Genomic DNA, 25,523 nt, shown 5'->3' with positions numbered 1-25,523 from the left:
GCCATGGAGAATGAGGGGTGGCCAAGGCATGCGGGTGTCTACTAGGCTTAAGGTAGCTTGCACATTATTAATTTCTTTAAATAATTTGGCCATGAGTATTTTAGTAAGTTGGGAAACTAATAAAATATTGATTTATAATGTTTTATCTCCCCCATCAAAAAAAGGTTATCAGATACTAAGGATGCCTGGAAAGCCCTAGAAAAATATATTTACGAAATTAGCCTGGAACACCAGCACCTAGTATTCTAGTGGTTGGAGATTTCAATGCTTGAATTAGTCCAAATAGTCAAGTATAATATGCCAAATATGAAAAAACTAGAATGTAAGCCTGCTGTAAATTCAACTTTATGGTAAGTGTTAGTATAATCAGCTATATGTTGAATGATGCAGCTCTTCTCAGGTCAGCTGATAGATGTCACCTTTTACCTTATTTGGAGGGTGATCATTTCCCCCTCCTATTAGAAATTCTTCCTTTTGATGACTCAGAAAATCTACCTCCACTCCAAGGAAAGTTTTGGCTGTCGGGTAATGTGGCCTTCACAATCAGACGAGCAAATAAAAAAGACTGCTTGCCACAGGTGACCTACAGCAGCGGTTCTCAACACAGGTGCACCAAAATCGAAGCGGCCAGTGCCATGGCTCTGCTGCCTCCGCCGTGCTGCAGGGCCAAGCGGGGGGGACAGGCTTTCAGCCTCCAGGTGCTTTCCTCTCCGTCCACCGCCACCTTCTCTCAGCCCCCGCCAGCAGCAGGAAACGAGGGGCTGGGAGGAGAGGTGGGGACAGGCAGCGAAGGAGGCGGGAGCTGGAGCCCCGGTGGATAGGGCTGCTGTTCACAGGACCTGCAACCTGGAGACCCTGCAGAAGGAGCCAGTGGGGTCGGGACCCCAAGGGTGAGAACCACTGATCTACAGGGACTTCACAAGAGGGCTTTAGACCCAGGTTTCTTTCAGAGTCCCTTTGTCACATCCAGTACACTCACTGATAGTCTGAAGGGAATCCTGACAAGGGAGGTTATGCCACACAGCTATAAAACTGATCACTCAGGCAAGCCATGGTTTGACAGGGGGTGGACTCACAGAATCACAGAATCATAGAGTTGGAAGGGGCCATACAGGCCATCTAGTCCAACCCCCTGCTCAACACAGGATGAGCCCAAAGCATCCTAAAGCATCCAAGAAAAGTGTGTATCCAACCTTCGCTTGAAGACTGCCAGTGAGGGGGAGCTCACCACCTCCTTAGGCGGCCTATTCCACTGCTGAACTACTCTGACTGTGAAAATTTTTTTCCTGATATCTAGCCTATATCGTTGTATTTGTAGTTTAAACCCATTACTGCGCATCCTTTCCACTGCAGCCAACGGAAACAGCATTCTGTCCTCCTCCAAGTGACAACCTTTCAAATACTTAAAGAGGGCGATCATGTCCCCTCTCAACCTCCTTTTCTCCAGGCTGAACATTCCCAAGTCCCTCAACCTCTCTTCATAGGGCTTGGTCCCTTGGCCCCAGATCATCTTCGCCGCTCTCCTCTGTACCCTTGCAATTTTATCTATGTCTTTTTGAAGTGAGGCCTCCAGAACTGCACACAGTACTCCAGGTGTGGTCTGACCAGTGCTGTATACAATGGAACTATGACATCTTGTGATTTTGATGTGATGCCCCTGTTGATACAGCCCAAAATGGCATTTGCCTTTTTTACCACTGCATCACACTGCCTGCTTATGTTTAGTTTACAATCCACAAGTACCCCAGGGTCTCGTTCACACACAGTGCTACCTAGAAGCGTATCCCCCATCCAGTAGGCATGCTTTTCATTTTTCTGACCCAGATGCAGAATTTTACACTTATCTTTATTAAATTGCATCTTGTTCTCATTTGCCCATTTTTCCATTGTGTTCAGAACTCGTCGAACTCTGTCTCTATCTTCTGGAGTATTTGCCAGTCCTCCCAATTTGGTGTCATCTGCAAACTTAGAATCATAGAATCATATAATCATAGAGTTGGAAGGGGCCATACAGGCCATCTAGTCCAACCCCCTGCTCAACGCAGTATCAGCTCTAAGCATCCTAAAGCAGTGGTCCCCAACCTTTCTGAGGTTGGGGACTGGCAGGGCATCGGGGCGTGGCCGGCCCTGATTCCCTCTCCCCGCCCTCCCGCAGTAAGAAGCTTCCCGGGCCGCAAGCTTGCAGCCTGGGAAGTTTTTTACTGCGGGGGGGGGGCGGGGAGAGGGAGCCGCGGCCCGGCGCCATGGCCTTCACGGCCCGGCAGCGGGCCGCGGCCCGCAGATTGGGGACCACTGTCCTAAAGTATCCAAGAAAAGTGTGTATCCAACCTTTGCTTGAAGACTGCCAGTGAGGGGGAGCTCACCACCTCCGCCTATTCCACTGCTGAACTACTCTGACTGTGAACTTGATTAGTCCCTCCACCCCCTCATTGGGATCATTAATAAATATGTTAAAAAGTACCAGACCGAGCCCTGAGGTACCCCACTACTCACCTCCCTCCAGATGAAACACCATTGACAACAACTCTTTGAGTGCGGTTCTCTAACCAATTCCCTATCCACCTAACTATCTGAAAATCCAGATTGCAGTCCTTCAACTTATCCATCAGAACATCATGCGGAACCTTGTCAAAAGCTTTACTAAAATCCAAGTAAACGACATCAACCGAATTTCCACAATCCAGCAAACCTGTTACTTGGTCAAAAAAGGAAACCAGGTTGGTCTGACGGGACCTGTTGGAGACAAATCCATGCTGACTTCCTTGGATCACCAAATTGTCCTCCAGATGTTTGCAGATCGCTCCCTTTAATATCTGCTCCATTATCTTCCCCACAACAGAGGTCAGACTCACTGGTCTGTAGTTTCCCGGGTCATCCTTCCTCCCTTTTTTGAAGATCGGAATAATGTTTGCTCTCTTCCAGTCCTCCGGGACATCTCCAGTCCTTAAAGAAGTTCCAAAGATGATGGACAAGGGCTGTGCAAGTTCTCTGGAAAGTTCTTTGAGCACTCTCGGGTGCATTTCATCCGGCCCAGGGGATTTGAACTCATCCAGTGCAGCTAAATGCCTCTCGACAACCTCTCTGTCCATGTCAACCTGCCACCCAGACACTATCCCTTGGCTACTGCCATCTCTAGATGTGCCTAAACCCTTTAACTTGTAGGAAGCCCAGGAAGGCTTCTCATTGGCTATGCACATTAACTTAACATTTATTCTTCTGCACCGTATTGGCTTCATCCTCCCTCGTCTTTCTGCATGTATTTTTAAAACTGCCCCTCTTCTCCCCTGTGCTTGGGCTTCCTATTGCCTCTGCCTCCTGATTGCCTCTGCCTCCTGCAGCAGCCATTTTGTCATTGCACCTACCACTCTGTGTCAGAATTCTCTAAAAGGCTCTAAAAGGCTGAGGACTGATTGAGATATTTCTGGGGATTTTGAAAGTGTAGCCTGTATATGAATGAGGAGGTACCTCAGCAAGATAAAATACCTCGGAGTCCTTAAAAACGGCCATTTTCTCCGGGAGAACTGACTGCTGTCACCTAGAGACCAGTTGCAGTTCCAGTTCCAGGAGATCCCCAGCCACCACCTGGCTGTTGGCAGCCCTAAGCAAACCAGTCTAAGTCCCCCCCTTCCCACTCACTGATTCCCAAATCAAAAGTATTCTTCAGGTCAGAACCTCTGAGAACCAGGGAGTTCTTGGAGTTCCCGGAGACCCCACCAACATTTGCCAAGCCCGATGACCGTGATCTTCTGCTGAGAAGAATTAATGAGGTGTAGAGGACAGTGATGGGAAAAAAAAAACAGAGCAGCACCCCCCACACCCCTGGCTGAGCAAGGGGCACAGTGGGAGGAGGGGTGTGTGGGAGAGGCCAGCGGAGAGGGAAGCGAGCAGACGAGTTGGTGCTCAAGAATAGCAATTGGGTAAGGCAGATGGACCAGAAAACAATATCCACTTAATTAGCTGGATGCCTCCAAAAGTGTGGAGAGCGGCCAAAGTCCAGATCACTAAGTGTGACTGAGCATGATTATAATCCAATGCCATGGAATTTGTGCAAAGGCCAAATTGTGGAGCTCCTCTTGCTTCTCCCCACAAAACTGTACTCTTTATTTAACAGTAAGGACCCTGCAGCTAGCTGACTTCCCATCTTGCTGGTTGTTATTTCATTTTGCAAATAATTTCTAACAATTTGAAAGCTCTAAATTACTTCATATCTGAAAGGCAGTCACTTGGAGACAGGCAGGGAGTGAATCCTGTTGGCAGCAGAGGATAGGAGCCACAGTAATAGGTTTAAACTACGTGTAGAACAGTACTGGCTAGATATCAGGATAATTTTTACACAGTCACAGTAGTTCAGCAGCTCCCTCTTACTGGTGGTCTTCAAGCAGTGCCTGGACGGATACTTCTCCTGAGCCTAGTCCTGCATTGAGCAGGAAGTGAGACAGGATGGCCTATGTGGCCCCTTCCCCCTCTAGGCTTCCATGAGTCTAGTTCAGCTGTGGAAGGGGCTGCTAAGGAGGTGGGGAGCTCCCCCTCCCTGGCAGTCTTCAAACAGCAGCTGGACAGATCCTTCTCCTGGATGCTTGAGGCTGTTCCTGCATTGAGAAGGAGGTGAGACTAGATGGCCTGGATGGCCTCTTCCCACTCTAGGATTCTATGAGTCTAGCTCAGCCATGGAATGGGCTACCTATGGAGGTGGTGAGCTCCACAGACACACAAACACATGCACACACATGGTTTTCTAGCAGCAGCTGGACAGATACTGATCCTGAATGCTTTGGGCTAATTGAGCCCTAGAATCATAGAATCATAGAGTTGGAAGGGTCATCTAGTCCAACCTACTGCATCAGCCCCTGTTTAAAAATTTCCAAAGATAGAGAACCCACCACCTCCTGAGGAAGCCTGTTCCACTGAGAAACTGCTGTCAGGAACTTCTTCTGGATGTTTAGGCGGAATTTCTTTTGAATTCATTTCATCCCATTGGTTCTGGTCTATTGGTTCTGGCCCAGTGGTACCTGTCCTCCCCCTTTTGCAACAACACCCACTGCTGAGTCTGAGGTGTCTACTTGGACCACAAAGGGTTTGTTTGGGTCCAGGTGCACCAGCACATGTTCCGTGGTAAACAGATGTTTCAACTCCTCAAACGCTCTGGCGCAGGACTCGTTCCAAGCCAGCTGTGTCCCTGACCGCTTGTCTTGGTCTCCCTTCCCCTTGGTTTTTAAGTCAGTGAGGGGAAGGGCTACTTGCAAGTAGAGGGGTAGGAACTCATGGTAGAAATTGGTGAATCCTTGGAAGGACTGCAGCTTGCAGTGGGTGCGAGGAATCTCCCAAGCCAATAAGTCCTGAACCTTGGCAGGATCCATCTGAATACCCTGCTCCGAGACTCTATAGCCCAAGTAGTCAATTTTGATCTTATGGAATTCACACTTAGCCATTTTGGCAAACAGTTTGTGATCCCAGAGGTGCTTTAGCAACTCACAGACCAGCGCCACATGATCCTTCTTGTTTTGGCTGTATATCAAAACATCATCAAGTAAAACCACCATCCACTGATACAATAGATCAGTGGTCCCCAACCTATTTATCACCGGGGACCAGTCAATGGTTGACAATTTTACTGAGGCCCGGGAGGGGGTAACCTTTTGCCGAGGGACTTTGCCGTGGCCTGAGCCCCTGCTCCACTTGCTTTCCTGCCGGTGTCCCTGACTTCCCGCCATCCACTGGGGGGCGCTGCCAGCAGCAGCTGTGCAGTGCTATGCTGAGGGGAGCCCCAGCCATGGCGGCCGCTGGAGAACATCAAAGGTGAGCCGGTGGTAGAGTGGCAGGGCAGCCCCCGAAGCAGCAGCTGGGGAGGAGGATGAGGAGGAGCCGTGGCCCGGTACCAACTGATCCACAGACTAGGACCGGTCTCTGGACCAGGAGCTGGGGACCACTGCAGTAGATCATGCAAAACCTCATTAATCAATTCATGAATATACCAGGCGAGCCATTCAACCCTAATGGCATAACGAAGCATTCAAATTGGCCTAAGTGGGTGTTGAACGCTGTCTTTCTCTCATCCCCCTCAATGATCTTTACCAAGCCTCTCTCAAGTTGAGCTTGGTAAATATCTCCTCCCCCGTAAGCAGCTCAACAGGTCTTTTATCAGGGGGAAAGGGTATGCATTCACTGTGGAGACAGCATTGATAGCCCTATAATCTGTGCAGAGCCTGAGCGTTCCATCTTTCTTTTTGGCAAAGAGCACTGGGGCTGCCATCAGGGAGATAGCCGGGCTAATAAAGCCCCTTTGTAAATTCTTATCTATGAACTGGTGGAGTTCCTCCAACTCCACTGGGCTGATGTTGTAAAGTTTGGCTTTAGGGAGCACCGCCCCCGGTACTAATTCTATGGCACAGTCAGTGGGGCAGTGCAGGGTAAGTTGGTTGCAATCTTCCTCAGAGAAAGCTTGTGGATCAGATTCCTGTAGCAGGCCCGCAGGCCTTACCCCTCTTCCATATGCAGCCACAGCACCCGGGATTAAAAAGGGCTGCTCCTCGCCAGAGGCAGAGCTCAGACAACTGAGAGCACGTGGAGAGAGCTACTGGGGAGAGTTGCTGCTGACCAAGTGAGGCTATTGTGCTGCCTGGGTGAGGTGATTGCTGGGTAATTGTTGGGAGGATTAAAAAGGGCTGCTCCTCACCAGAGGCGCGAGCCGAAGGGCGAGAGACAAAGGGCTCTTGGCCTGTGGCTCTTTGCCTGGGGTTCTTGGCCAAGCAATTAGAATCAGTAGATTATATTTCCCTAATACTTGCACTGCCTAGACATTACAATGGACCTCCAGGACACTCATCCCATCATCTGCAGTGAGTGTGACATGATTGCCTTCCTCCCAGAAGACAAGATGGACTACAGCTGCCCCAAGTGTAAGCTGGTAAGACTTTTGGAGGAAAAGATTTGGGGATTAGAAAACAGAATTATTACTCTGACCCAAAGTAAGAAAGGGGAGGAGTTCATAGACCAGAGCCCTGCAACTCGGAATAAAGAGAATACAACCAGTCCTGAAGAGGATAAGGAGATTGACCACAATAGGGAGCCTCTGCAGACAGTTCGGAAAAAGACTCGGCGAAGAGCGAGACAGTTCTCGGGGCCTTTGGAGCTCCAGAATAGATTTCAGGCCCTTGCAGAGGAGATGCAAGGGTCAACAAGGGAAGAGGTCCCCAAAAAAAGTCTATGACAAAGGGAAGAGGCCACGGGGACAGAAGGAAATGGAGTTGAGAAGAAAAAAAGAAGAAGAGTACTGGTAATTGGAGACTCCCTGCTAAGAGGAATGGATCGCCATGTGGCTGGGCCCGACCCCCTAACCCGAGAGGTATGTTGCTTGCCAGGGGCGAAAATTAAAGATGTTTCAGAACGGCTGCCCAAACTCCTCAAATCTATGGATCACTACCCATTTGTAATGGTCCATGTGGGAATGAATGACATGTCCCTGAATACCATCGCTCCTATTAAAAAAGACTATCAAGATCTGGGGAGGAAGCTCAAGCAAATGGGGGCACAAGTGGTATTCTCTTCAATCTTGCCTGTCAAGGGAAGAGGAATGTGTCAGGAGAGGAAGATAATGGAGGTGAATCACTGGCTGCGTAGTTGGTGCCGGCAGGGGATTTGGTTTCTGGGACCATGGGATAGGCTTTTTATTATTATTATTATTATTATTATTATTATTATTATTATTATTATTATTATTATTATTATTATTATTATTATTATTATTATATTTATATTTATACCCCGCCTCCCCCCGAAGGCTCGAGGCGGCTTACATAACCCCGTCCCCTAAAACCATAAAATGACAATAAAAACCGATAATTTACAGTAATGGCAACAGCGATGGCGTAATCTACTCCTGGCTTCCTTGGGGCCGGGAACAACCAGTAGGTTAGCCCCCGCAGAGTGTAAAGCCCAGCGGGGGATATAGGGCAAAAGGCGGTCCCTCATATATGCTGGGCCTAGACCACGGATGGCCTTGAAGGCCAAAACCAAAACCTTGAACCTGATCCGGAAGGCGACCGGTAACCAATGCAGCTGCCTCAGAACTGGCTGGATGTGAGCCCTCCATGGTGTAGCTGTGAGGACTCTAGCAGCCACATTTTGGACGAGTTGCAGTTTCCGGATCAAGCCCAGAGGCAGGCCGGTGTAGAGCGAGTTACAGAAATCTAGTCTAGAGGTGACCGTCGCATGGATCACTGTGGCCAGGTGTTCGGAGGACAGATAGGGCGCTAGTAGCCGAGCCTGGAGAAGATGGAAAAATGCCCGGCTAGCTACCTGTTTAACCTGTGCCTCGAGTGTTAGTGAGGCATCAATGGTCACCCCTAAATTCCTGGCCTGAGATGCGATATTAAGTTGCGTCCCGGCCAGAAAGGGTAAGCGCGCTTCCTGATCTGCCCCCCTACGGCCCAACCACAGAACCTCCGTCTTGGAGGGGTTGGGTTTCAGGCGACTCTGCTTGAGCCATCCAGCTACGGCTTCCAAACATCTGGCAAATGGATCTGGGGGGGAGTCCGGGTGGCCATCCATGAGGAGAAAGAGCTGGGTGCCATCAGCGTACTGGTGGCAACCCAGCCCATAGCTCCGTACCAGTTGAGTCAGAGGGTGCATAAAGATGTTAAATAATGTAGGAGAGAGCACCGAGCCCTGTGGGACCCCACAAGGGAGCCGGTAAGGGCCCGATACTTCCTCTCCCACGGCTACCCTCTGTGTCCGGTTTTGGAGGAAGGAGCGTATCCAGCGTAACGCTGTACCCCTTATCCCCGTACCGGCAAGGCGGCTCGCTAGCAGCTCGTGATCGACCACGTCAAACGTGGCCGACAGATCTAAAAGAACTAGCACAGCAGAGCCACCTCGGTCAAGCTGGCGACGGAGGTCATCCAACAAGGAGACCAACACAGTCTCCACACCATGACCAGGGCGGAAGCCAGACTGGTATGGATCGAGTGCCAAAGTATCTTCCAGGAACGCTAGGAGCTGGTCCGCCGCAGCCCTTTCCACCACCTTACCCAGGAACGCTAAATGCGCTACTGGGCGGTAGCTTGCAGTGTCATGTGGGTCCAGGGATGGCTTCTTGAGGAGAGGGCACACCATCGCCTCCTTCAGCACCTCAGGAAACTCCCCCAACTGGAGAGAGCAGTTAACAATATCCCTGAGCTGCTCACCTATCCGTCCATCCCTCCCCTTAAGGAGCCAAGACGGACAGGAAGGCTTACTAGCACCTGATGGACTGCACTTATCGAAACTGGGGAAGAATGTGTTTGGGAGGAACCTGGGGAGATTCATCAGGAGAGCTTTAAACTAAAGCCACAAGGGGAAGGAGACGATCAACATAGGGAGTGTATGGATGGAAAACGATCGGAGGCAGTTATGATTTTTCAGTTATGTGAGGAGCAAACGTAAAGTAAAGGAGGCAATAGGCCCACTGTTGGGTGCGGATGGACAAACTCTAACAAAAGATGCAGAGAAAGCAGAAAGGCTTAGTGCCTATTTTACATCTGTTTTTTCCCACAGGTCAAAGAGTTTAGGCACATCTAGAGATGGCTGTAGCCAAAGGATAGTGTCTGGGTGGCAGGTTAACATGGATAGAGAGGTTGTCGAGAGGCATTTAGCTGCACTGGATGAGTTCAAATCCCCTGGGCCGGATGAAATGCACCCAAGAGTGCTCAAAGAACTTTCCAGAGAACTTGCACAGCCCTTGTCCATCATCTTCGGAACCTCTTTAAGGACTGGAGATGTCCCGGAGGACTGGAAGAGAGCAAACATTATTCCGATCTTCAAAAAAGGGAGGAAGGATGACCCGGGAAACTACAGACCAGTGAGTCTGACCTCTGTTGTGGGGAAGATAATGGAGCAGATATTAAAGGGAGTGATCTGCAAACATCTGGAGGACAATTTGGTGATCCAAGGAAGTCAGCATGGATTTGTCTCCAACAGGTCCTGCCAGACCAACCTAGTTTCCTTTTTTGACCAAGTAACAGGTATGCTGGATCGGGGAAATTCGGTTGATGTCATTTACTTGGATTTTAAGCTTTTGACAGGGTTCCCCATGATGTTCTGATGGATAAGTTGAAGGACTGCAATCTGGATTTTCAGATAGTTAGGTGGATAGGGAATTGGTTAGAGAACCGCACTCAAAGAGTTGTTGTCAATGGTGTTTTATCAGATTGGAGAGAGGTGAGTAGCGGGGTACCTCAGGGCTCGGGGCTCGGCCAGGAACTTTTTAACATATTTATTAATGATCTAGATGAGGGGGTGGAGGGACTAATCATCAAGTTTGCAGATGACACCAAATTGGGAGGACTGGCAAATACTCTGGAAGATAGAGACAGAGTTCAACGAGATCTGAACACAATGGAAAAATGGGCAAATGAGAACAAGATGCAGTTTAATAAAGATAAGTGTAAAGTTCTGCATCTGGGTCAGAAAAATGAAAAGCATGTCTACTGGATGGGGGATACGCTTCTAGGTAACACTGTGTGTGAACGAGACCTTGGGGTACTTGTGGATTGTAAACTAAACATGAGCAGGCAGTGTGATGCAGTGGTAAAAAAGGCAAATGCCATTTTGGGCTGTATCAACAGAGGCATCACATCAAAATCACAAGATGTCATAGTCCCATTGTATACGGCACTGGTCAGACCACACCTGGAGTACTGTGTGCAGTCCTGGAGGCCTCACTTCAAGAAGGACGTCGATAAAATTGAAAGGGTACAGAGGAGAGCGACGAAGATGATATGGGGCCAAGGGACCAAGCCCTATGAAGAGAGGTTGAGGGACTTGGGAATGTTCAGCCTGGAGAAAAGGAGGTTGAGAGGGGACATGATAGCCCTCTTTAAGTATTTGAAAGGTTGTCACTTGGAGGAGGGCAAGATGCTGTTTCTGTTGGCTGCAGAGGAGCGGACACTCAGTAATGGGTTTAAACTTCAAGTACAACGATATAGGCTAGATATCAGCAAAAAAATTTTCACAGTCAGAGTAGTTCAGCAGTGGAATAGGCTGCCTAAGGAGGTGGTGAGCTCCCCCTCACTGGCAGTCTTTAAGCAAAGGTTGGATACACACTTTTCTTGGATGCTTTAGGATGCTTAGGGCTAATCCTGCGTAGAGCAGGGGGTTGGACTAGATGGCCTGTATGGCCCCTTCCAACTCTATGGTTCTATGATTCTATGATTCTATATCTAGGTGTTAAAGCAGTTCACACATCCTTTGTTTTGGAACTCCAGGGAAGACAGCCTTGAAGGGGAGATAGCGAGGCACTGCAGAAGCAGGATGGGATCTTTGAAATACAAGCGAGGAGCAAAGGGAGGGGTACTGTTCCTAAACACAGCTGAAATGCCAGAGCCATGCAAGAGTTCTGGGAACTACTGAGAAAAGAAGAGCAAACATGTAGCAAAATGGGACAGGAACCCAGGGTTCATGATAATATGTCACTTTTTTCTACCCGAAGGAGTCTCAAAGCGGCTTCCAATCACCCTCCCTTTCCTCTCCCCACAACAGATACCCTGAGAGGGAGGTGAGGCTGAGAGAGCCCTGAGATTACTGAAGAAGAAGCAACTTCTTACATGCTGCTGTTCTCTACCTGAAGGAGTCTCAAAGTGGCTTACATTCACCTTTCCTCTCCCCACCACAGACACCCTGTGAGGGAGATGAGGCTGAGGGAGCCTGGCATTTGAGCTCAGACATTCGTCCACTCCTGTGAACCGACTTCAAATCAGACATTGGGAATGTGGTATTGTGTCACCATCCGTCATGTTAAGAATTTACTGAATGTGGTGGATAAGATTCTTACTAAATGGCTCTCATACTTTGAAAAGCTGGTATCACTAGATCAGGCTCATTACATTCAAAAGTTTTAACTGCATTTTGAATACATGTTTTTTTAATTTTATTCTTACTATCTTCCCTAGTGGGTCTTGCAAGGGAAAAGGTTTGGGAACTCCTGGCCTAAAGCATCCATTTGGGGTATATGAGGGCCTGTTTCCATTCAGCCTCTCCTTTACCTTTCTTTCCCTGTGTGCATTCTCTTTAACTGATCTTCAGTTTCCTTCAGACAGTTTTATTAGAGGCATTTTAATTCTTTTAAGCAATCTTAACACAGCCCGCGGTGCACTAAATAAAAGGGTAAGGGCTTGGGAGGTGGGATGTGTCCATGATGAGGAAGGGTGCCGATTGGCCCCTTCCTCTGGATGGACTACTGGAGGGACCAATTGGCAGGCGCGAAGCGCCTGCCGATCGGTCCCTCCCAGTCCCCGCTGGAGCAACTGCGAGCCGCGCACAGCGCGGCTCTCTGTTGGTCCTTTCCCGGTGGCCTGACGCAGCGACAGGCGCAAAGCGCCTCTCGCCGCATCAGGCCGCCGGCCAAGGGAGCCCCCGGCAGTTGCGCACCGCGCGACTGCCAGGGGCTCCCATGCCTAGCGCCCGCTGTATTTATTTTACAGCGTGCTTGAATACTAATTACAAATGAAACCAGAATGTCTCTGCTTAGCTATCAAGACCCAGGAACAGTCCAAGAAATTTTGCCTGTAGGTAGCCCATCCATGTCTAGCAATTTAAGTTGGGGCATGTATGGGAAATCTCAGGACAGGAACTTCTTGACCATTGCCACCAAAACCTCTTTTCAGAATTCTCTAAGCTCCCAGGGGTAGACTCATTTCTCCACCATATTCTTTCTATGCCCCCCGCCCCCGCAAATGACTCTTAGAACTGATTCACACATTATGAAGTTCAGATAGCAAATAGCAGATAAGAACCTAAGAGAAGCCACGTTAGATCCGGCCAATGGCCCATCCAGTCCAACCCTCTGTGTCCCACAGGGGCCAAAGCCCAGGGGCCCTCAGGCAGTCCAACGACAGGGCCAGAGCTCTTGGAGGCCTCCTACTGATTCCCCCAGGCCCCCCAAAAAGAGCATCACTGCACCAGAAAGAGTGCTCCGTCTATACCTTGTAGTGAGTAGCCACTGACAGACCTCTGCCCTATATGTCTATTCAGTCCCTCCGCAGCAGGGAATTCCACAAGTTAATTTCTTTTTGGGTGAAGTTATTTTTTTTAAATCTGTCTAAGTCTCATGAATTTCATTGAGTGCCCATGAGTTTTTGTGAAAGATATTGCTGGGGAGTTTTGTGCTTGGCCCTTAATTCCAAGGTGACCATGGGACCAATTTGGACTAATCCAGGGGGGACACAAGGTGAGGGGAGAAGCCTCTACCTGGCACCATTTTTGGATATGAAACAGCCCCACAGTTGTTTTCCCCACTGGGCTAACTAATGTCTAGACTTGCATCCATGCACATTTCTCAAATGGGGTGAGCAGGGCTCCCAGGGCCAGTGTGGCAGGCCTGAAGTCTATCTTTTTGCATGCACCATGCATGGCCCAGTGCTGTTTCAGAAGAAATGTATTTAATTTACTTCATTTATACTATGCCTTTTCCCCCAAAAGAGACCCCAAGCAGTTCACATTGTTCGTATTGCCTGTATTCTATCCTCCTGACAATTCAATGAGGTGGGTGAGGCTGAGAGGGTGTGAATGGCCCACAGTCCCCTGCCAGATTTTCATGGCAGAGAGGGGATTCGAACCTGGATCCACTCTAACCACTGCCCCATACTGACTGCTCTGATTTCTCCTGACCTGCACGGTCCTTACCCAGTACCTCCTACTCAGCCTCAGCTCAGAAGAAGTAAAACATTACTCACTTCACCCAAATTTTTAGGCTAGATTTTTTAATAGGGGAACTTACCCTTGAGCATGAAATGCAAAACACAAGGTACATAGCTTAACATTGTTTTATATAGTACAGTATCATTTTATGACTGTCACATGTGTATGTATATAACGGAAACAATCTTAGTTGAGTATTCATGAGTTTGAGATTTGACACTGATAAAATCTGCCTAAATTTGTAGGTGGTTCCGAGGAGAGAAGGGAACCATCTTCCAGCTTTTACTTGGATTGAAACATGACACAGCAACTGTCTCCTAACAGAGGAGTTCCACATTCCCTCCTGTGTGAAAAAGGTAGGAGATCAGGTCTTCTGAATGGGGGAGTGTTTAATACCTTGTCAAACAGAGTTGCTTATATGTAACTATCATTCATTGTCTTGTGTGCAGGCAGACCTTGGGGACTGCCTGTGCGCAGGCCTGCCACTTGGAACTTCCCTAGCTAAAAATCTCCAGAGTGGGCACCCACTTGCCCACGCATGGGCAGGCTTTCCTGCTCGTCGGTCATGTGAACCCAAGGCGGAGGGCCCACCCCGCTCAGTTCCTGTCGCTGTCTCAAGGACTCAGTGGGGCAGGTGGGAGGGAATGTGTGCCTGCATCAATGAACAACAGTTACAGGTAAGCGACTCTGTTTTCATCATCCGTCTTATAGTGCAGGGGGAGTCAGTCAACCTGTGGTCCTCCAGATGGATTACAAGGATGCTCTCAGACCTTACTGGGTCCCCAGTAACAAACAAATATGATGGGGATTTCCTAAACTCCCTGGTCCTGTCCAAACAATAAAGAATGTATCTCCTCACATCTAGTGTTTGCAAGGGAGTGGCGGGCTATAAATATAATAATAATAATAATAATAATAATAATAATAATAATAATAATAATAATAATAATAATAATGTCTTCTCTCTGGGGAATCAGAAAGAAAGCAGGCAGGGTCACCTCCTGAGAGAGGTGAAACTGGCAGACTATTGAGCCTTCGGGGAGGGCGGTATATAAATCTAAATAAATAAATAAATAAATAAATAATAAATAAAAACCTCCAATCAGAATGTAGAACCACCCGAGATGGAAAAACTTTTAAAAAAGCAGAGTCCACATGGAATGCTAGCTTGCCCACCCTCCTAGCAGAGGTAATGACAACCAGGAAGGCCACCTTCATAGATAAAAAGGACAGTGGGATGGACACCAGAGGCTTAAATGGGGGTTTCATCAAGGCTAGGAGAACGACCTCTAGGGACCACTGAAGGGGGATGCTGTGGGGAAAAGAGGTTGTTGATACCCATAAGGAACTATTTGGACAGTTTATGAACAAACACAGAAGTCCCCTGAACACCAACGTGACAGGAGGCTAAGGAGGCCAGATGAGTCCTCATGGATGTAACTGAGAGACCAGAGTTGGCCAATTCCCATAAATATTGCAAACCCAGGGGCAGCAGACAGGTGAATGGACAAAAGTTGCGTTCCCTACACAATTTCTCGAACCTATCCCATTTATATACTGATCATTAGCCTTGTGGAGGCCTTCCAGGATGTGGAACAGCACCCTTCTCACATCACATTACCGGATAAATCCTCCACGCCATAAGGTGGAGACGCTCCAGATCTGAGAACCTCCCTGAACCCACTAGCAGGATGGATGGATCCAAGAGGATCCGAACCAGACGCCCCCCCCCCCCCAACGCCTGCAGCCTTGTGAAGCAAGGCTGGAGAGGCCAGAAGGGGGCAATTAAGATTGCGTCCGTGGCATCCATAACCATTTTTGCTAACACCCTCTGGATAAGTGGAATAAAAGGTAAAGGTAAAGGTATCCCCTGTGCAAGCACCGAGTCATGTCTGACCCTTGGGGTGACGCCCTCCAGCGTTTTCATGGCAGACTCAATATGGGGTGGTTTGCCAGTGCCTTCCCCAGTCATTACCGTTTTACCCCCCAGCAAGCTGGGTACTCATTTTACCCACCTCGGGAGGATGGAAGGCTGAGTCCACCTTGAGCCGGCTGCTGGGATCGAACTCCCAGCCTCATGGTCAGAGCTTTCAGACTGCATGTCTGCTGCCTTACCACTCTGCACCGCAAGAGGCTCTTGGATAAGTGGAATATCAGGCAAGAATTCTTTCCCCAGCAGCTGCTGCCTACCGTCCTGTAACTGGGGAGCCTTTCTGCATGTGGTCCCCATCTCCTCTGTCTCCCCGTGGTGCCACTGGGAAACTAGAATGAGGATCTGGGGGAGGGGGCCGGGGGAGGAGCCTGCCAAATCCGAGCATGTGTTTGTAGCGATTGTTTACAGCTGCCTTGTAACCTTTAGCTGGTTCTATCCCTGCTTAAGGTAAATGCAGTCCAACAAGGCCATGTGGGTCTGAGGTACTTCCTTGTTGGGCAGGGCAATAAACTTCTTCCCCCCTCTCCAGACACCCCCGGGCAAGACGAAGTGGGAACTGTTTGCTTTGCTCGAATGGCCTTGGGACCAGCCCACTGGTCTGTCGGATTCCCTTTTACCAGCGGATGAGTCAACAGACTGTGGGGAGCCAAACCCCAGAGGGCCTATCTGACCTGTACACTTCAGGAAGCTGTTTGGATGATTTTTAAAACCCTATATTTGGCTCCCCAAAAGCCAGATTTCTTTTTTCTAATTAGAATACATGTAAAGGGAGATAAATCTAATTGAAATCCTTCTCCGGGATGAAAAGCATTTCATGAGGGGTTGTCTGAATTCATAAACTTGTTTCTGTGTTGAACTGTTCGCTGTTTCCCGCTGGACTCCACAGAATTCTCCTCCCAAGGGAGTGATCTGAGCCGGCTGAGATGGAAATGGGCCCCAGGGTCACTTTGGAGCTTGTGGCAAAGAGGGCTGTGCTGGGCCATTCCTTCGTGGGCAAGAAATAAAACTAGAGGCGGTTATGAAATGGCCTCTTTCCCAGAAACATCAGAAGTCAGAGAAGCACTTTCTGGTCTCACTGCCGGGGGGGGGGGGGGGGAGGATGCAGGTGTTAAGCAGGTGTTTGAGGTTGCAGGCTTACCTGAAAGCCCCCCCCCCCCCAAGTGCATGGGGTCTGGTGGCTGGGCTGTAAGCCCTTGCCCACTTACCAGGGAAGGCATCCCACTGAAGGTGCAGGATTCTCAGCACGGGTTCAGGGTCCAAAGGGGATTCGTTTTGCCTGCCCTGTGCCCCGGAGCCTCTCTGGTTTGGAAGAAGTCTGTCAAAGACGGCTGCCCGTTGTCCCCGCCGTCCCCGCCGTCTTGGGGCCATTGCTCTGCCTTGAACAAAAGCCACCCCGCAGGCCGAGAGGAGCGTGGCCCGCACAAGACTTTTCGGAAAGGGCCTGGAGAGAGAACCGCCCGGCGCTCCCCCAAAACAGGCCCCGCCACAGTCCGGCGGCGGAGAGCAGAGCGGCCTCTTGTTCCCCTCGCCCCGTCCGGCCGCCGGACTCGGAGCTGGCTGCGGGCGGCCCGGTCTTCTGTCCGCCCCGAGGCCTCATTTCTGGCCACAAAGCGGAGAAGCCGCCCCCCCCCCCGCCCCCGGCTCCCGGGCCTGGCTCTCTCGGCGGCTACAGCCCCTCGCAGGGGGACCCTCCGACGGCTCCAGGAGCGCCTCTTCTCGCGGTGTGTGTGTGTGTGGGGGGGCGGCTCACCTGTCGGTGGCGCGGCCCTGGGTCGGCTCCCCGAGCACCCCTCCTCCCCCCCCCCCCCGAGAAAGGGCTGCGGCGAGCCGCGCTCGGAGAGACTCCCGGCCGCCCCCGACGGCCCCGGTCCAAAGTCCCGGAGCGAGGGGGGGGGGGGGACCCGATCGGGCCGGGCCGGGCGCGGGCGGAGGGCGGGGGCGATTTGCGTCTCATTTGCATGCGCTATATGGCTGCCCGGCGGGGCGCGAGGAGCGCAGAGAGCCCGTCGGGGCGGGGCGGGGGAGATGGTGTCCCGGCTGAGCCCGCTGCAACGGGAGCTGCTCGGCGCCCTGCTGGCCTCGGGGCTGCCGCGGGAGGGCCTGCTCCGCGCCCTCGACGAGCTCCTGCCCGGCCCCACCGGGCCCGGCGTCAAGCGGGAGGCCGGCCCGCTCTCCCCGCCGCCGCCGCCGCCGCCGCCCGAGGCCGAGCGCCAGGCCGCCCCGCACAGCCTCGCCCACGGCCGCCCCGCCGCCGCCAGCGCCGCCAAGCTGTCGGGCGACGAGGGCTCCGAGGACGGCGACGACTTCGACACGCCGCAGATCCTGCGCGAGCTCCAGGCGCTCAACACCGAGGAGGCCGCCGAGCAGCGCGCCGAAGTGGAGCGCATGATCAGGTGGGCAAGAGCCGCGCCTGGGGGGGGGGGGGGGGAGCCGGGCCCGCGGGGCCAAGAGCAGCGCCGCGCCCCGCATCCTCCGCGCCCGGCCGGCCGCCGAAGACGTCGAGGAAAGGGGCGCGCGGGGGGCGCCGAGGGCGTGGCAAGGCTCGCTCGGCCCGGCACTTGCCGCCCCTTCCCGCCGAGGCCCCCAGAAAGAAGAGCTTTCTCCGCTCCCGGCCGGGCGCCAGAGGCCGTCTTGGGGGCGAAGCAGGCCGGTGCCCTGGGCGGACCCCTTGCTCTCCCTGGCCGGCGTCCCTCTTTCCCTCGCAGCGGCTTCCCCGGCGGCGGAGGGTCGTGGGCGGGCGGCTGAGGCTGCGGGAGGCCGAGTTCTTCGACGGGGCGCCGAGCTTCGGCCTTCCTTTGGGGGGAGCGGCGCTACAGACCCTCGAGGGAGTCCCCGGACGGAGGCCACCAGGTCGAATTCGGCGGAGAGGCTTCCCGGGGCCGCTCTTTCTTTCTTTCTTTCTTTCTTTCTTTCTTTCTTTCTTTCTTTCTTTCTTTCTTTCTTTCTTTCTTTCTTTCTTTCTTTCTTTCTTTCTTTCTTTCTTTCTTTCTTTCTTTCTTTCTTTCTTTCTTTCTTTCTTTCTTTCTTTCTTTCTTTCTTTCTTTCTTTCTTTCTTTCTTTCTCGGAGGAGGAGGAGGAGGAGGAGGAAGGCGTGCTTTGGGCGCAAAGGCAATCCCGTAAGCCTGCACTGCCCTCCCGCCTCCTTTCCGCGGCCCGGCCGTCCGCTGCAGGCGCCTGGCTTACAAGGGCCCGAGCCGCTCTCCTCGGGGCGTCGAGCGCGGCCGCCCTCCCTTTGCAAGCGAGTCCCTCCCGGGCGCCAAAGCTCCCCGGCCGGCGAGATGGGGGGGGGGGGGCGCAGCTGGAAGGCCACCCTCGGCTCGGCTCGGCTCGTCGGTGGGGCTCGCTCCAAGGCCCGCAGCGCAGCCGTCTTGCGCCGGGAAGGGCGCGCAGGCCGCGGCTGTCTCTCCTGCGCCTCGCTGGCTCCCTCGGGACGGGAGGTGGTTCGCAAGGCGCCTCCTTCCTCCCCAGCCGCTTCCCTGCGCATAAGACCCCTTCTCGGCGCTTGGCGGGGAAGGTCTGCTCAGAATGCAGCTCAGGCCCGGGCCGTGGAGCTGACCTCCGGGAAAGCGCTTTCAGAAGCCAGGGGAGGGGTCTAGCCTACTCCGAAGGGCATCTTGGCCAGTCGCTGCCAGCTGGCCTGGGAAGAGCAGAACGAAGTTTGCAATCGGGGGCACCTGGAAAACGAGCCCAGTTGTGATTCTGGGTGCCAGTGTGCACACAAAATCTTTCGCCAGGAATACAACGAGGTCGGTATTCAAGGTGCCCCCCCCCCCCCAAATCGGACACTTTTCTAAGGCAGTTAAATTGCCGAGGCTGGAAATTCGGGGAGGGGGCTAGTTACGCTTTACCTGGGAGTGATCCCGTGTAAATGCAGAAGGATTTAGTTGCCCGTAAACCATGCTCTGGGATCAGCCCCCCAAACACACACTTCTGGGGTGGATCCAGCAGCTCAGATGAAACTTTAAAAATTTGGTCTGTTTTATTTTTAGCAGTACGCCACCTTGATCTTAATCTCATTTCCACCCCATTGATTTCCATGACCTTTTCTTTCAAGGGCAAACGGCAGCCCCGATCCACAACTACCCAGTTGAACTTGGATCGCAAACTGAAGCTGAGGCCCAAATGCCCTCCCTCACTTAAGACTTTAATAGATTCCTCCTTTCAAAGGGGAGAGATTTCTTCCAGTTAATTTAAACACAAGAACCGACCCAGTGCTTGAACTGCGCTTGGAAAGTCTCACCCGGAACAGGTTTACAGTCCAGTAAATATTTGAAGGACTTGCTAATTCCGCCAGCCATACTTGTTGCTTGCGTTTTTGTCAGCATTAAAGCGGTGCGCTCTCAAAACCGTGTCTGCACACTCCCTCTTATAGCTCTGCTTTCATGGCTCTTGGATGAATTTCTGACTAGTTTTAATTTTCAGAAAACACCCATATGTAAGCACATGTAATTGTCTGTGTGTAATATTTAGCTGTACAAGAAAGAAAGAACGCTTGTGTCCGGACAGGAACAGAAGAAAAAAGATTCATTTGTTAAATCCCATATTTTAAGTTGAACAATATGTCTTTCAGTTCATGAATGGCTTTAAAGTGACTCCATCTTTAATTGTATGAGGTTTTTACTTCTTTCTTCCATGGGTCTCCCCTCCTGTTTTATCCTGTCCGATAGATCTGGCTGAGGCTTTTTGGGGGGGGGGGGGCGGAGCGGCAGAATTAGAACTCTGGAGTCCCTAATGGACCTCACTGCTTAGAGGTGACACACTCTATTCTCTCTGCATGTTAGAAATGATGACAGAGAAAAACAGGATCGTTTCTAATATGCAGGGAGAATAGAGTGCATCACCTCTGAGCAGTTCAGGACAGTCCAGTTTTTGTGGGCACCTTTTAGAAGTGTTGGTGACATGGCTTGCTGAGGCTGCCTTCCTTCCAAGTTCAGCCACTCATTCCCACGGAGTCAGAAAGCTTGATGGCTGAGGGATGGGCTTGTGTGTGTGCCGGGAGCACACAGGCACAAACATGTAACGCCATCCTAGCCTTCTGTCAAGCAACAGTATATTTTGCATGAGTGAGATAGCAGGACCGTTTTCTGGATATCTCTTGAGCAGAAGGAACCAGTCAGTCCCCTGTTCTTCAATGCCTGTCAGGCAGGCAGAACACTAGTGGCTAGGGGGGTGGGAAATATTTTGCTGCCAGCATATATATGTAGTTTTAATGGGGATATAGTTTTTATTGTGGGGTTTTATCCTGTAACCCGCCATGAGACGGCTTGCTGGGAGCGGCAGGAAACAAATAGAAAATAAATTAAATAAATAAAGAACTATGTGTGACCTATTGGAGGCAGGGGACTTCAGGACATGCAGAAGAAAACCAAATCACATTTCTGCCCGGTCCAGTATTCTGATTATTGCAGAAATCAACCCAATGCAAAAAGCAAAATCTTCCCTGGTTTTTGCGCCCCAGAAAATGGGGTATTCAGAGGTACACTGCCCCTGAACACAGATGCTCCACTATCAGGGCTAATGAGAGTCTTCCCTTCTGTCAATTTCATCTAATTCCCCCCCCCCTTAAAAAGCCAGCCATCTCCATTTTCACAAAGTGATGGTATCCTGTGCAAGGGCCATCTCCTTTTGCTGGTGTGGACTCTGCCTGCCCATTGCTGCTGTCTAGCTGCATTATGACAAAAAGAGCACGAGTTCCATTTCCCCCATGCCAGGCAAACTGTGACTTTGAGGGTGCATCCTGGCATGGGGGGGGGTTGTCCTGCTAGGACCCCTAGATCCCTTTGAACGGCTGGAGGGATTGGGTATATCTGTAGGGGAGGAGGGCAGGAAGGTGAGCAGCAGAAAACAAGCTTGGCGCGTAAGCTCCCAGAGACACATCTGAGAGACAGTTCGTATGTTTAAAGAAATTTGTCCCAAATTTGGTGATAAATCAATATTAGACATGTTAGTCTCTCTAGCGGGAGAAAAGAGCAAGAACCCAGGAGTGGCTTCAAAACAACATTTTGTGGCAGGCTCACTTCTTCAGATATCTTCGCCATGAAAGCTCCTCCCCTGCTACAAATTTTGTTAGTCTTGCAGGTGCTCCTGGATTCCTGCTCTTTTCTAAATCTGGCGGTGTACAATATACCCAACAATATAAACGTCCAGCACGTGGGACCTGGGCTGTTATTAATTTTCTATAAATCATCAACTGAAAGATACACAAGAGCTGGTGATTTTAAGAAGGAAGGTTATTCATTGGCGAAGTTGTAAATCAAAGCGGGGGGGGGGGGGGATGCTGAAAGGAAAAGGGAAACCCTAAACAGTCCTCCCCCCTTTCAAGGCATGCTCTTACATAAATAAACAGAGGCTGAGTAGCTGTCTGCACCTTCCAGGGAGGTTTCCCAAATATTGTCCGATGCCTGAAATGGCTCTGCCAATTTTTTCCGGAGCAGACGGAGTTTCTTTCTGCTACTGCCCCACCTGGTTCTTGTTCTTCTTAGAGCACAGGATGGTACTGAAGTACCAATTCGAACTTATGGCTTGGTCAATAGAGCACCCCCTTCTTGATTCTGAAATTGCCATAGGATCTCCTCCTCTTGTCGAGACGGGTGGGTGGGGAAATTATGTGGATTTAGGAACAGCTTGAACTTTGATTTAGCTCTGTGTTTTAGCCTTCTGGTTGGTTCTGCGAACTAAATCCTTTTTCATTGTGCATTGAATGTCCCATCTTGTTGATTATAATGACTCATTCCATGTGGCCCCCATGAGAAAGGTGGTCTATAAATTATGTAAATAGACAAATGATTTAATTTTATTATAAATAATCTGTATCATGGGAAAGTATAGTTAGTTCAGGTGGCTTCAAAAACAATAACAGGTCAGATAGGTTCTTGGCAGGATGGACCCACAGGTGGCTACTGATTGTGGTGAGGGACCAGAGGCTAGAAAGGGCAGCCCTGACAGCTGAATGGGGCCCGCTGCCTCTGGTCCCGAGCCATGATAGAGCCGCAGCCACCTTTGTTCTCTGCTGGCGACCACCCAGGGCGATGAGAAGTAGGGGAAGGTGCCATCACCGGGTTGAGCGTGTGGGGCGTTTAGCTGGGAAATGTGCCCTGAAGCTCAGTGAATAATCTTGGCCACGTTGTCTCTTCACCAGCCTACCCTATAGGGTGGTTGTGAGTGAACAAAGGGGAGAAAGTGTTTCTTCCAGGCCAGGCTGGATTCTGGGGGCATGAAATTGGGGTCACTGTGGGTGGGCAGGTAGTTGTCAGTTCCTGCATTGTGCAGGGGGTTGGACTAGAGAACTCCTTCCAATGCTATCATTCCGGTACCAGTCAGAAGGAGAGGCACAGAGCAAGGGCACCCTCTGCCAGCAACCTTCCCCCCACAATCCCTTTGGATCCGATGTGTATTTAGAATATTTCACTGTAAGACAGTGTATGTATTAAATAAATACAAATAAGTCTTGTATATATCTCCTGAAAAGACAAACGTCTTTATCCCTCTGAATCGAACCTTCTACTGAGCATTGGCTACCAAAAGGCAAACTTTTGAAAAGTTCTTACAACACTTCCAAACCTTGCTAGAAGATGGTGGATTTCAAGAGTTAGCACTGCCCCCTGGTCCAAACTGAATGGATTCCCCTACCGTGTCTCCAGCGCTCTGGGTGGTACACATCCTCCAGCTCTGTTGATGCCCACCCTTCCAGGCAGTCAAGAACGGAGTTCTCTCCCCACAGTGTTGAGTCTGGAGTCTAAAAGATTTCAAACCAGGAGGAAGAAGCTGGCATAGCTATACGAGGAGGTGGATGTTTTTCTCAGTGGGGCAAACAGAAACACAGAGAGTTGATGCTAGGAAAAGAGTGGGGAGAAAGACCCCCACACTTTTGTTCCAATGTTGGCTGGCCATATTTTAAGGTGGCAGCGGGCGGGGGGGGGGGGAGGTTCTAGAAACAAATTTTGTAGCATTTTATAAGACCTGAGTTTCATTTACGTTACAACAGCAGGCTATTTGTGATGGCAATTTAGGACTTTTTTAGGACATGTGGGGTTTTTATTTCTTTTTTTGTTTAGTAATGTGTTGAATTTGTTGTGTTCCTATCCTTTGTGCTTAGTGCTTTGGGAAATTTCTCTGACAAATCAATTGTTAAAGCAGTCAAAAATGAAACAAAATTGGTTGGGCTGTTTGCGTGTGCCTAACACAGTATTCAAAATGTTCCCATTGCTGAAACGGTTGCTGAGCCCTTGTAGTTCCATAAACCCCTGATTCTGCCCTAAGCTCAGTGGCTTCAGGAGGGTGTCCTGTCTTCGCTCCGCTCCTACGATATAGGGAGGATTCTCCGCCGCTGTCTGGCCTCTGGGGCTGGAGAGAGATTTGCAGTGGCAGTGTGGAGTGGGGGGGGGGGGGACCAAACGTATAGTCTGTGGGCAAGCAAGGGTTTATTGCCTTTGTTGCCAGATGACAGGGGCTGTGCATTATGTGCCTGTCTCCTGCCCCCCTGCCAATGAGTGACGGGCGGGGAAAGTGAGAGAGGGCAAGCAACAAGGAGGGACTCTGGGGAAATACTGTAAGAGTGATAATGTTTTAAATATTTTGTCTTTTGAGTACAAATAAGATGCTAATTGGGTTTGCCTGTGTCCTTTATAGAGTTTGCATCTCCAGTACCAGGCACTGCATGTTATGGCACTCACAGCCCGGCCTGACAAAGTGTCCTTTTATGTCGGATCTGACCCCCGTAATAAATGAGTTTGACACCTTGGTAAAATTCAGTAGCGTTCCCTTTTGCCCACTGGTCCCTTCCTTGCTGCTGGAGCATTTTTTGTTATCTTGAAAAAATGGTAACAGGTATATTGTTAGAGTGTAATGATACTATAGCAGTATAAGTACCAAACATTTCAAAACCCTAGAATCAGAGTGGGAAGGGGCCATCTAGTCCACCCCCTGTTCAGTGCAAGGGCTCCTGATGGCAAGGGGCAGGGTGGAAAATGGCGCTGCACGTGCATAAGGAAGGGCAGGCAAACTCACGCCTTCCTGTCAAAACCTGCTTTGAGAACCGTCATTCTCCTGCATTTGGAGTTCCAGAATACCCAGCTTTTGGCGCATTAGGGAATCTGTTGTTGAATTAGGAATTCTTGGATGTTCTATCGGATGTTTCCAAATATTTTTCAGAACACAAAACATGGGCTTTGTTGCCATCTCTTTTTCACTTCTGTGTTCTGGTGTGCACATTGCTAAAACAGTTTGAAAGAGCACTCTTGATGTGATTCCAGGTATGATGGTATCAAGATTCTTTTTGTGGGCTATTTTGCACTTGTGCATGTCCGTAAAGCACCATGATGCAGTAAAGCATTCTGATGCAAGCAGGGGCACAGTTACAGCAGAGTTGCTTCAACGTACATATGTGCATTGAGGGCAAACAAGACACTTGTGAATGGAAGTGGCTCAGAAGGTGTGATCTTTTGAAGGAGCTGGGGGAGGCTTCCCCTGACCCAACTCTTATTCCTAGCAATTGGTTTCCATGGATTGGGTCCAAGCCCACTGAGCAGATAACATCCTGAGAGGCCAGTGCAGGTTGGGGAAATGATATGGAGGGAGGGGGAAGCTCCTCTCCCCACCTTGGTCCCAACCGGGCAGGCCTCTGTGATGCTTGGCGACTTCCGTCTGGTCTGAGCCTAAACGTTCAGCTAATCTGCACAATATTGGAAATAGGCCTTGAAAAACCGAAAGAGTGGAACACAGTCTGGAGAAATTCCAGTATAAGAGGAATCACACTGTAGGAAACGAATTGTGGAAACTTGCCCCTGGGTGAAATTTAGTGATCCTGGCATCTGAATATTGTTCTGTCCCAGTAACAGGACTTGCTTGCATGGGGAAATAGATCTGTGTTGTAAGAATTGTTTCTGGGTTCTCTGTGGGCTCTCCGTGTAGGTGTGTCTGA

General features: G+C 50.4%; 1 protein-coding gene and 1 long non-coding RNA gene across 5 annotated transcripts in view; one reads left to right on the top strand and one right to left on the bottom strand.

Annotated features, from left to right (window-relative positions):
* The window catches only part of LOC143824137 (uncharacterized), a 60,437-nt gene extending 42,819 nt beyond the window's left edge, over nucleotides 1-17,618 (bottom strand). For both annotated transcript variants that reach the window (XR_013226705.1, XR_013226704.1), the window contains exon 1: nucleotides 16,810-17,618. This is a non-coding gene — a long non-coding RNA (uncharacterized LOC143824137). The remainder of the gene's footprint in view (nucleotides 1-16,809) is intronic.
* HNF1B (HNF1 homeobox B) overlaps nucleotides 17,600-25,523 on the top strand; it is a 118,280-nt gene continuing 110,356 nt past the window's right edge. For 2 of the 3 annotated variants that reach the window (XM_077311044.1, XM_077311042.1), the window contains exon 1: nucleotides 17,601-17,997. In XM_077311044.1, coding sequence (XP_077167159.1) covers nucleotides 17,630-17,997 — 368 coding nt within the window. In that variant the 5' untranslated portion in view covers nucleotides 17,601-17,629. Of the gene's footprint in view, nucleotides 17,998-25,523 lie in introns of all 3 variants that reach the window. The other variant, XM_077311043.1, reaches the window with a different exon arrangement.

This window comes from Paroedura picta, chromosome 15, assembly GCF_049243985.1.
Source record: "Paroedura picta isolate Pp20150507F chromosome 15, Ppicta_v3.0, whole genome shotgun sequence".
In the NCBI taxonomy this organism is placed as follows: domain Eukaryota; kingdom Metazoa; phylum Chordata; class Lepidosauria; order Squamata; family Gekkonidae; genus Paroedura; species Paroedura picta.
The sequence above is the reverse complement of the archived record's forward strand: the minus strand, read 5'-3'. Positions and strand labels throughout refer to the sequence as shown.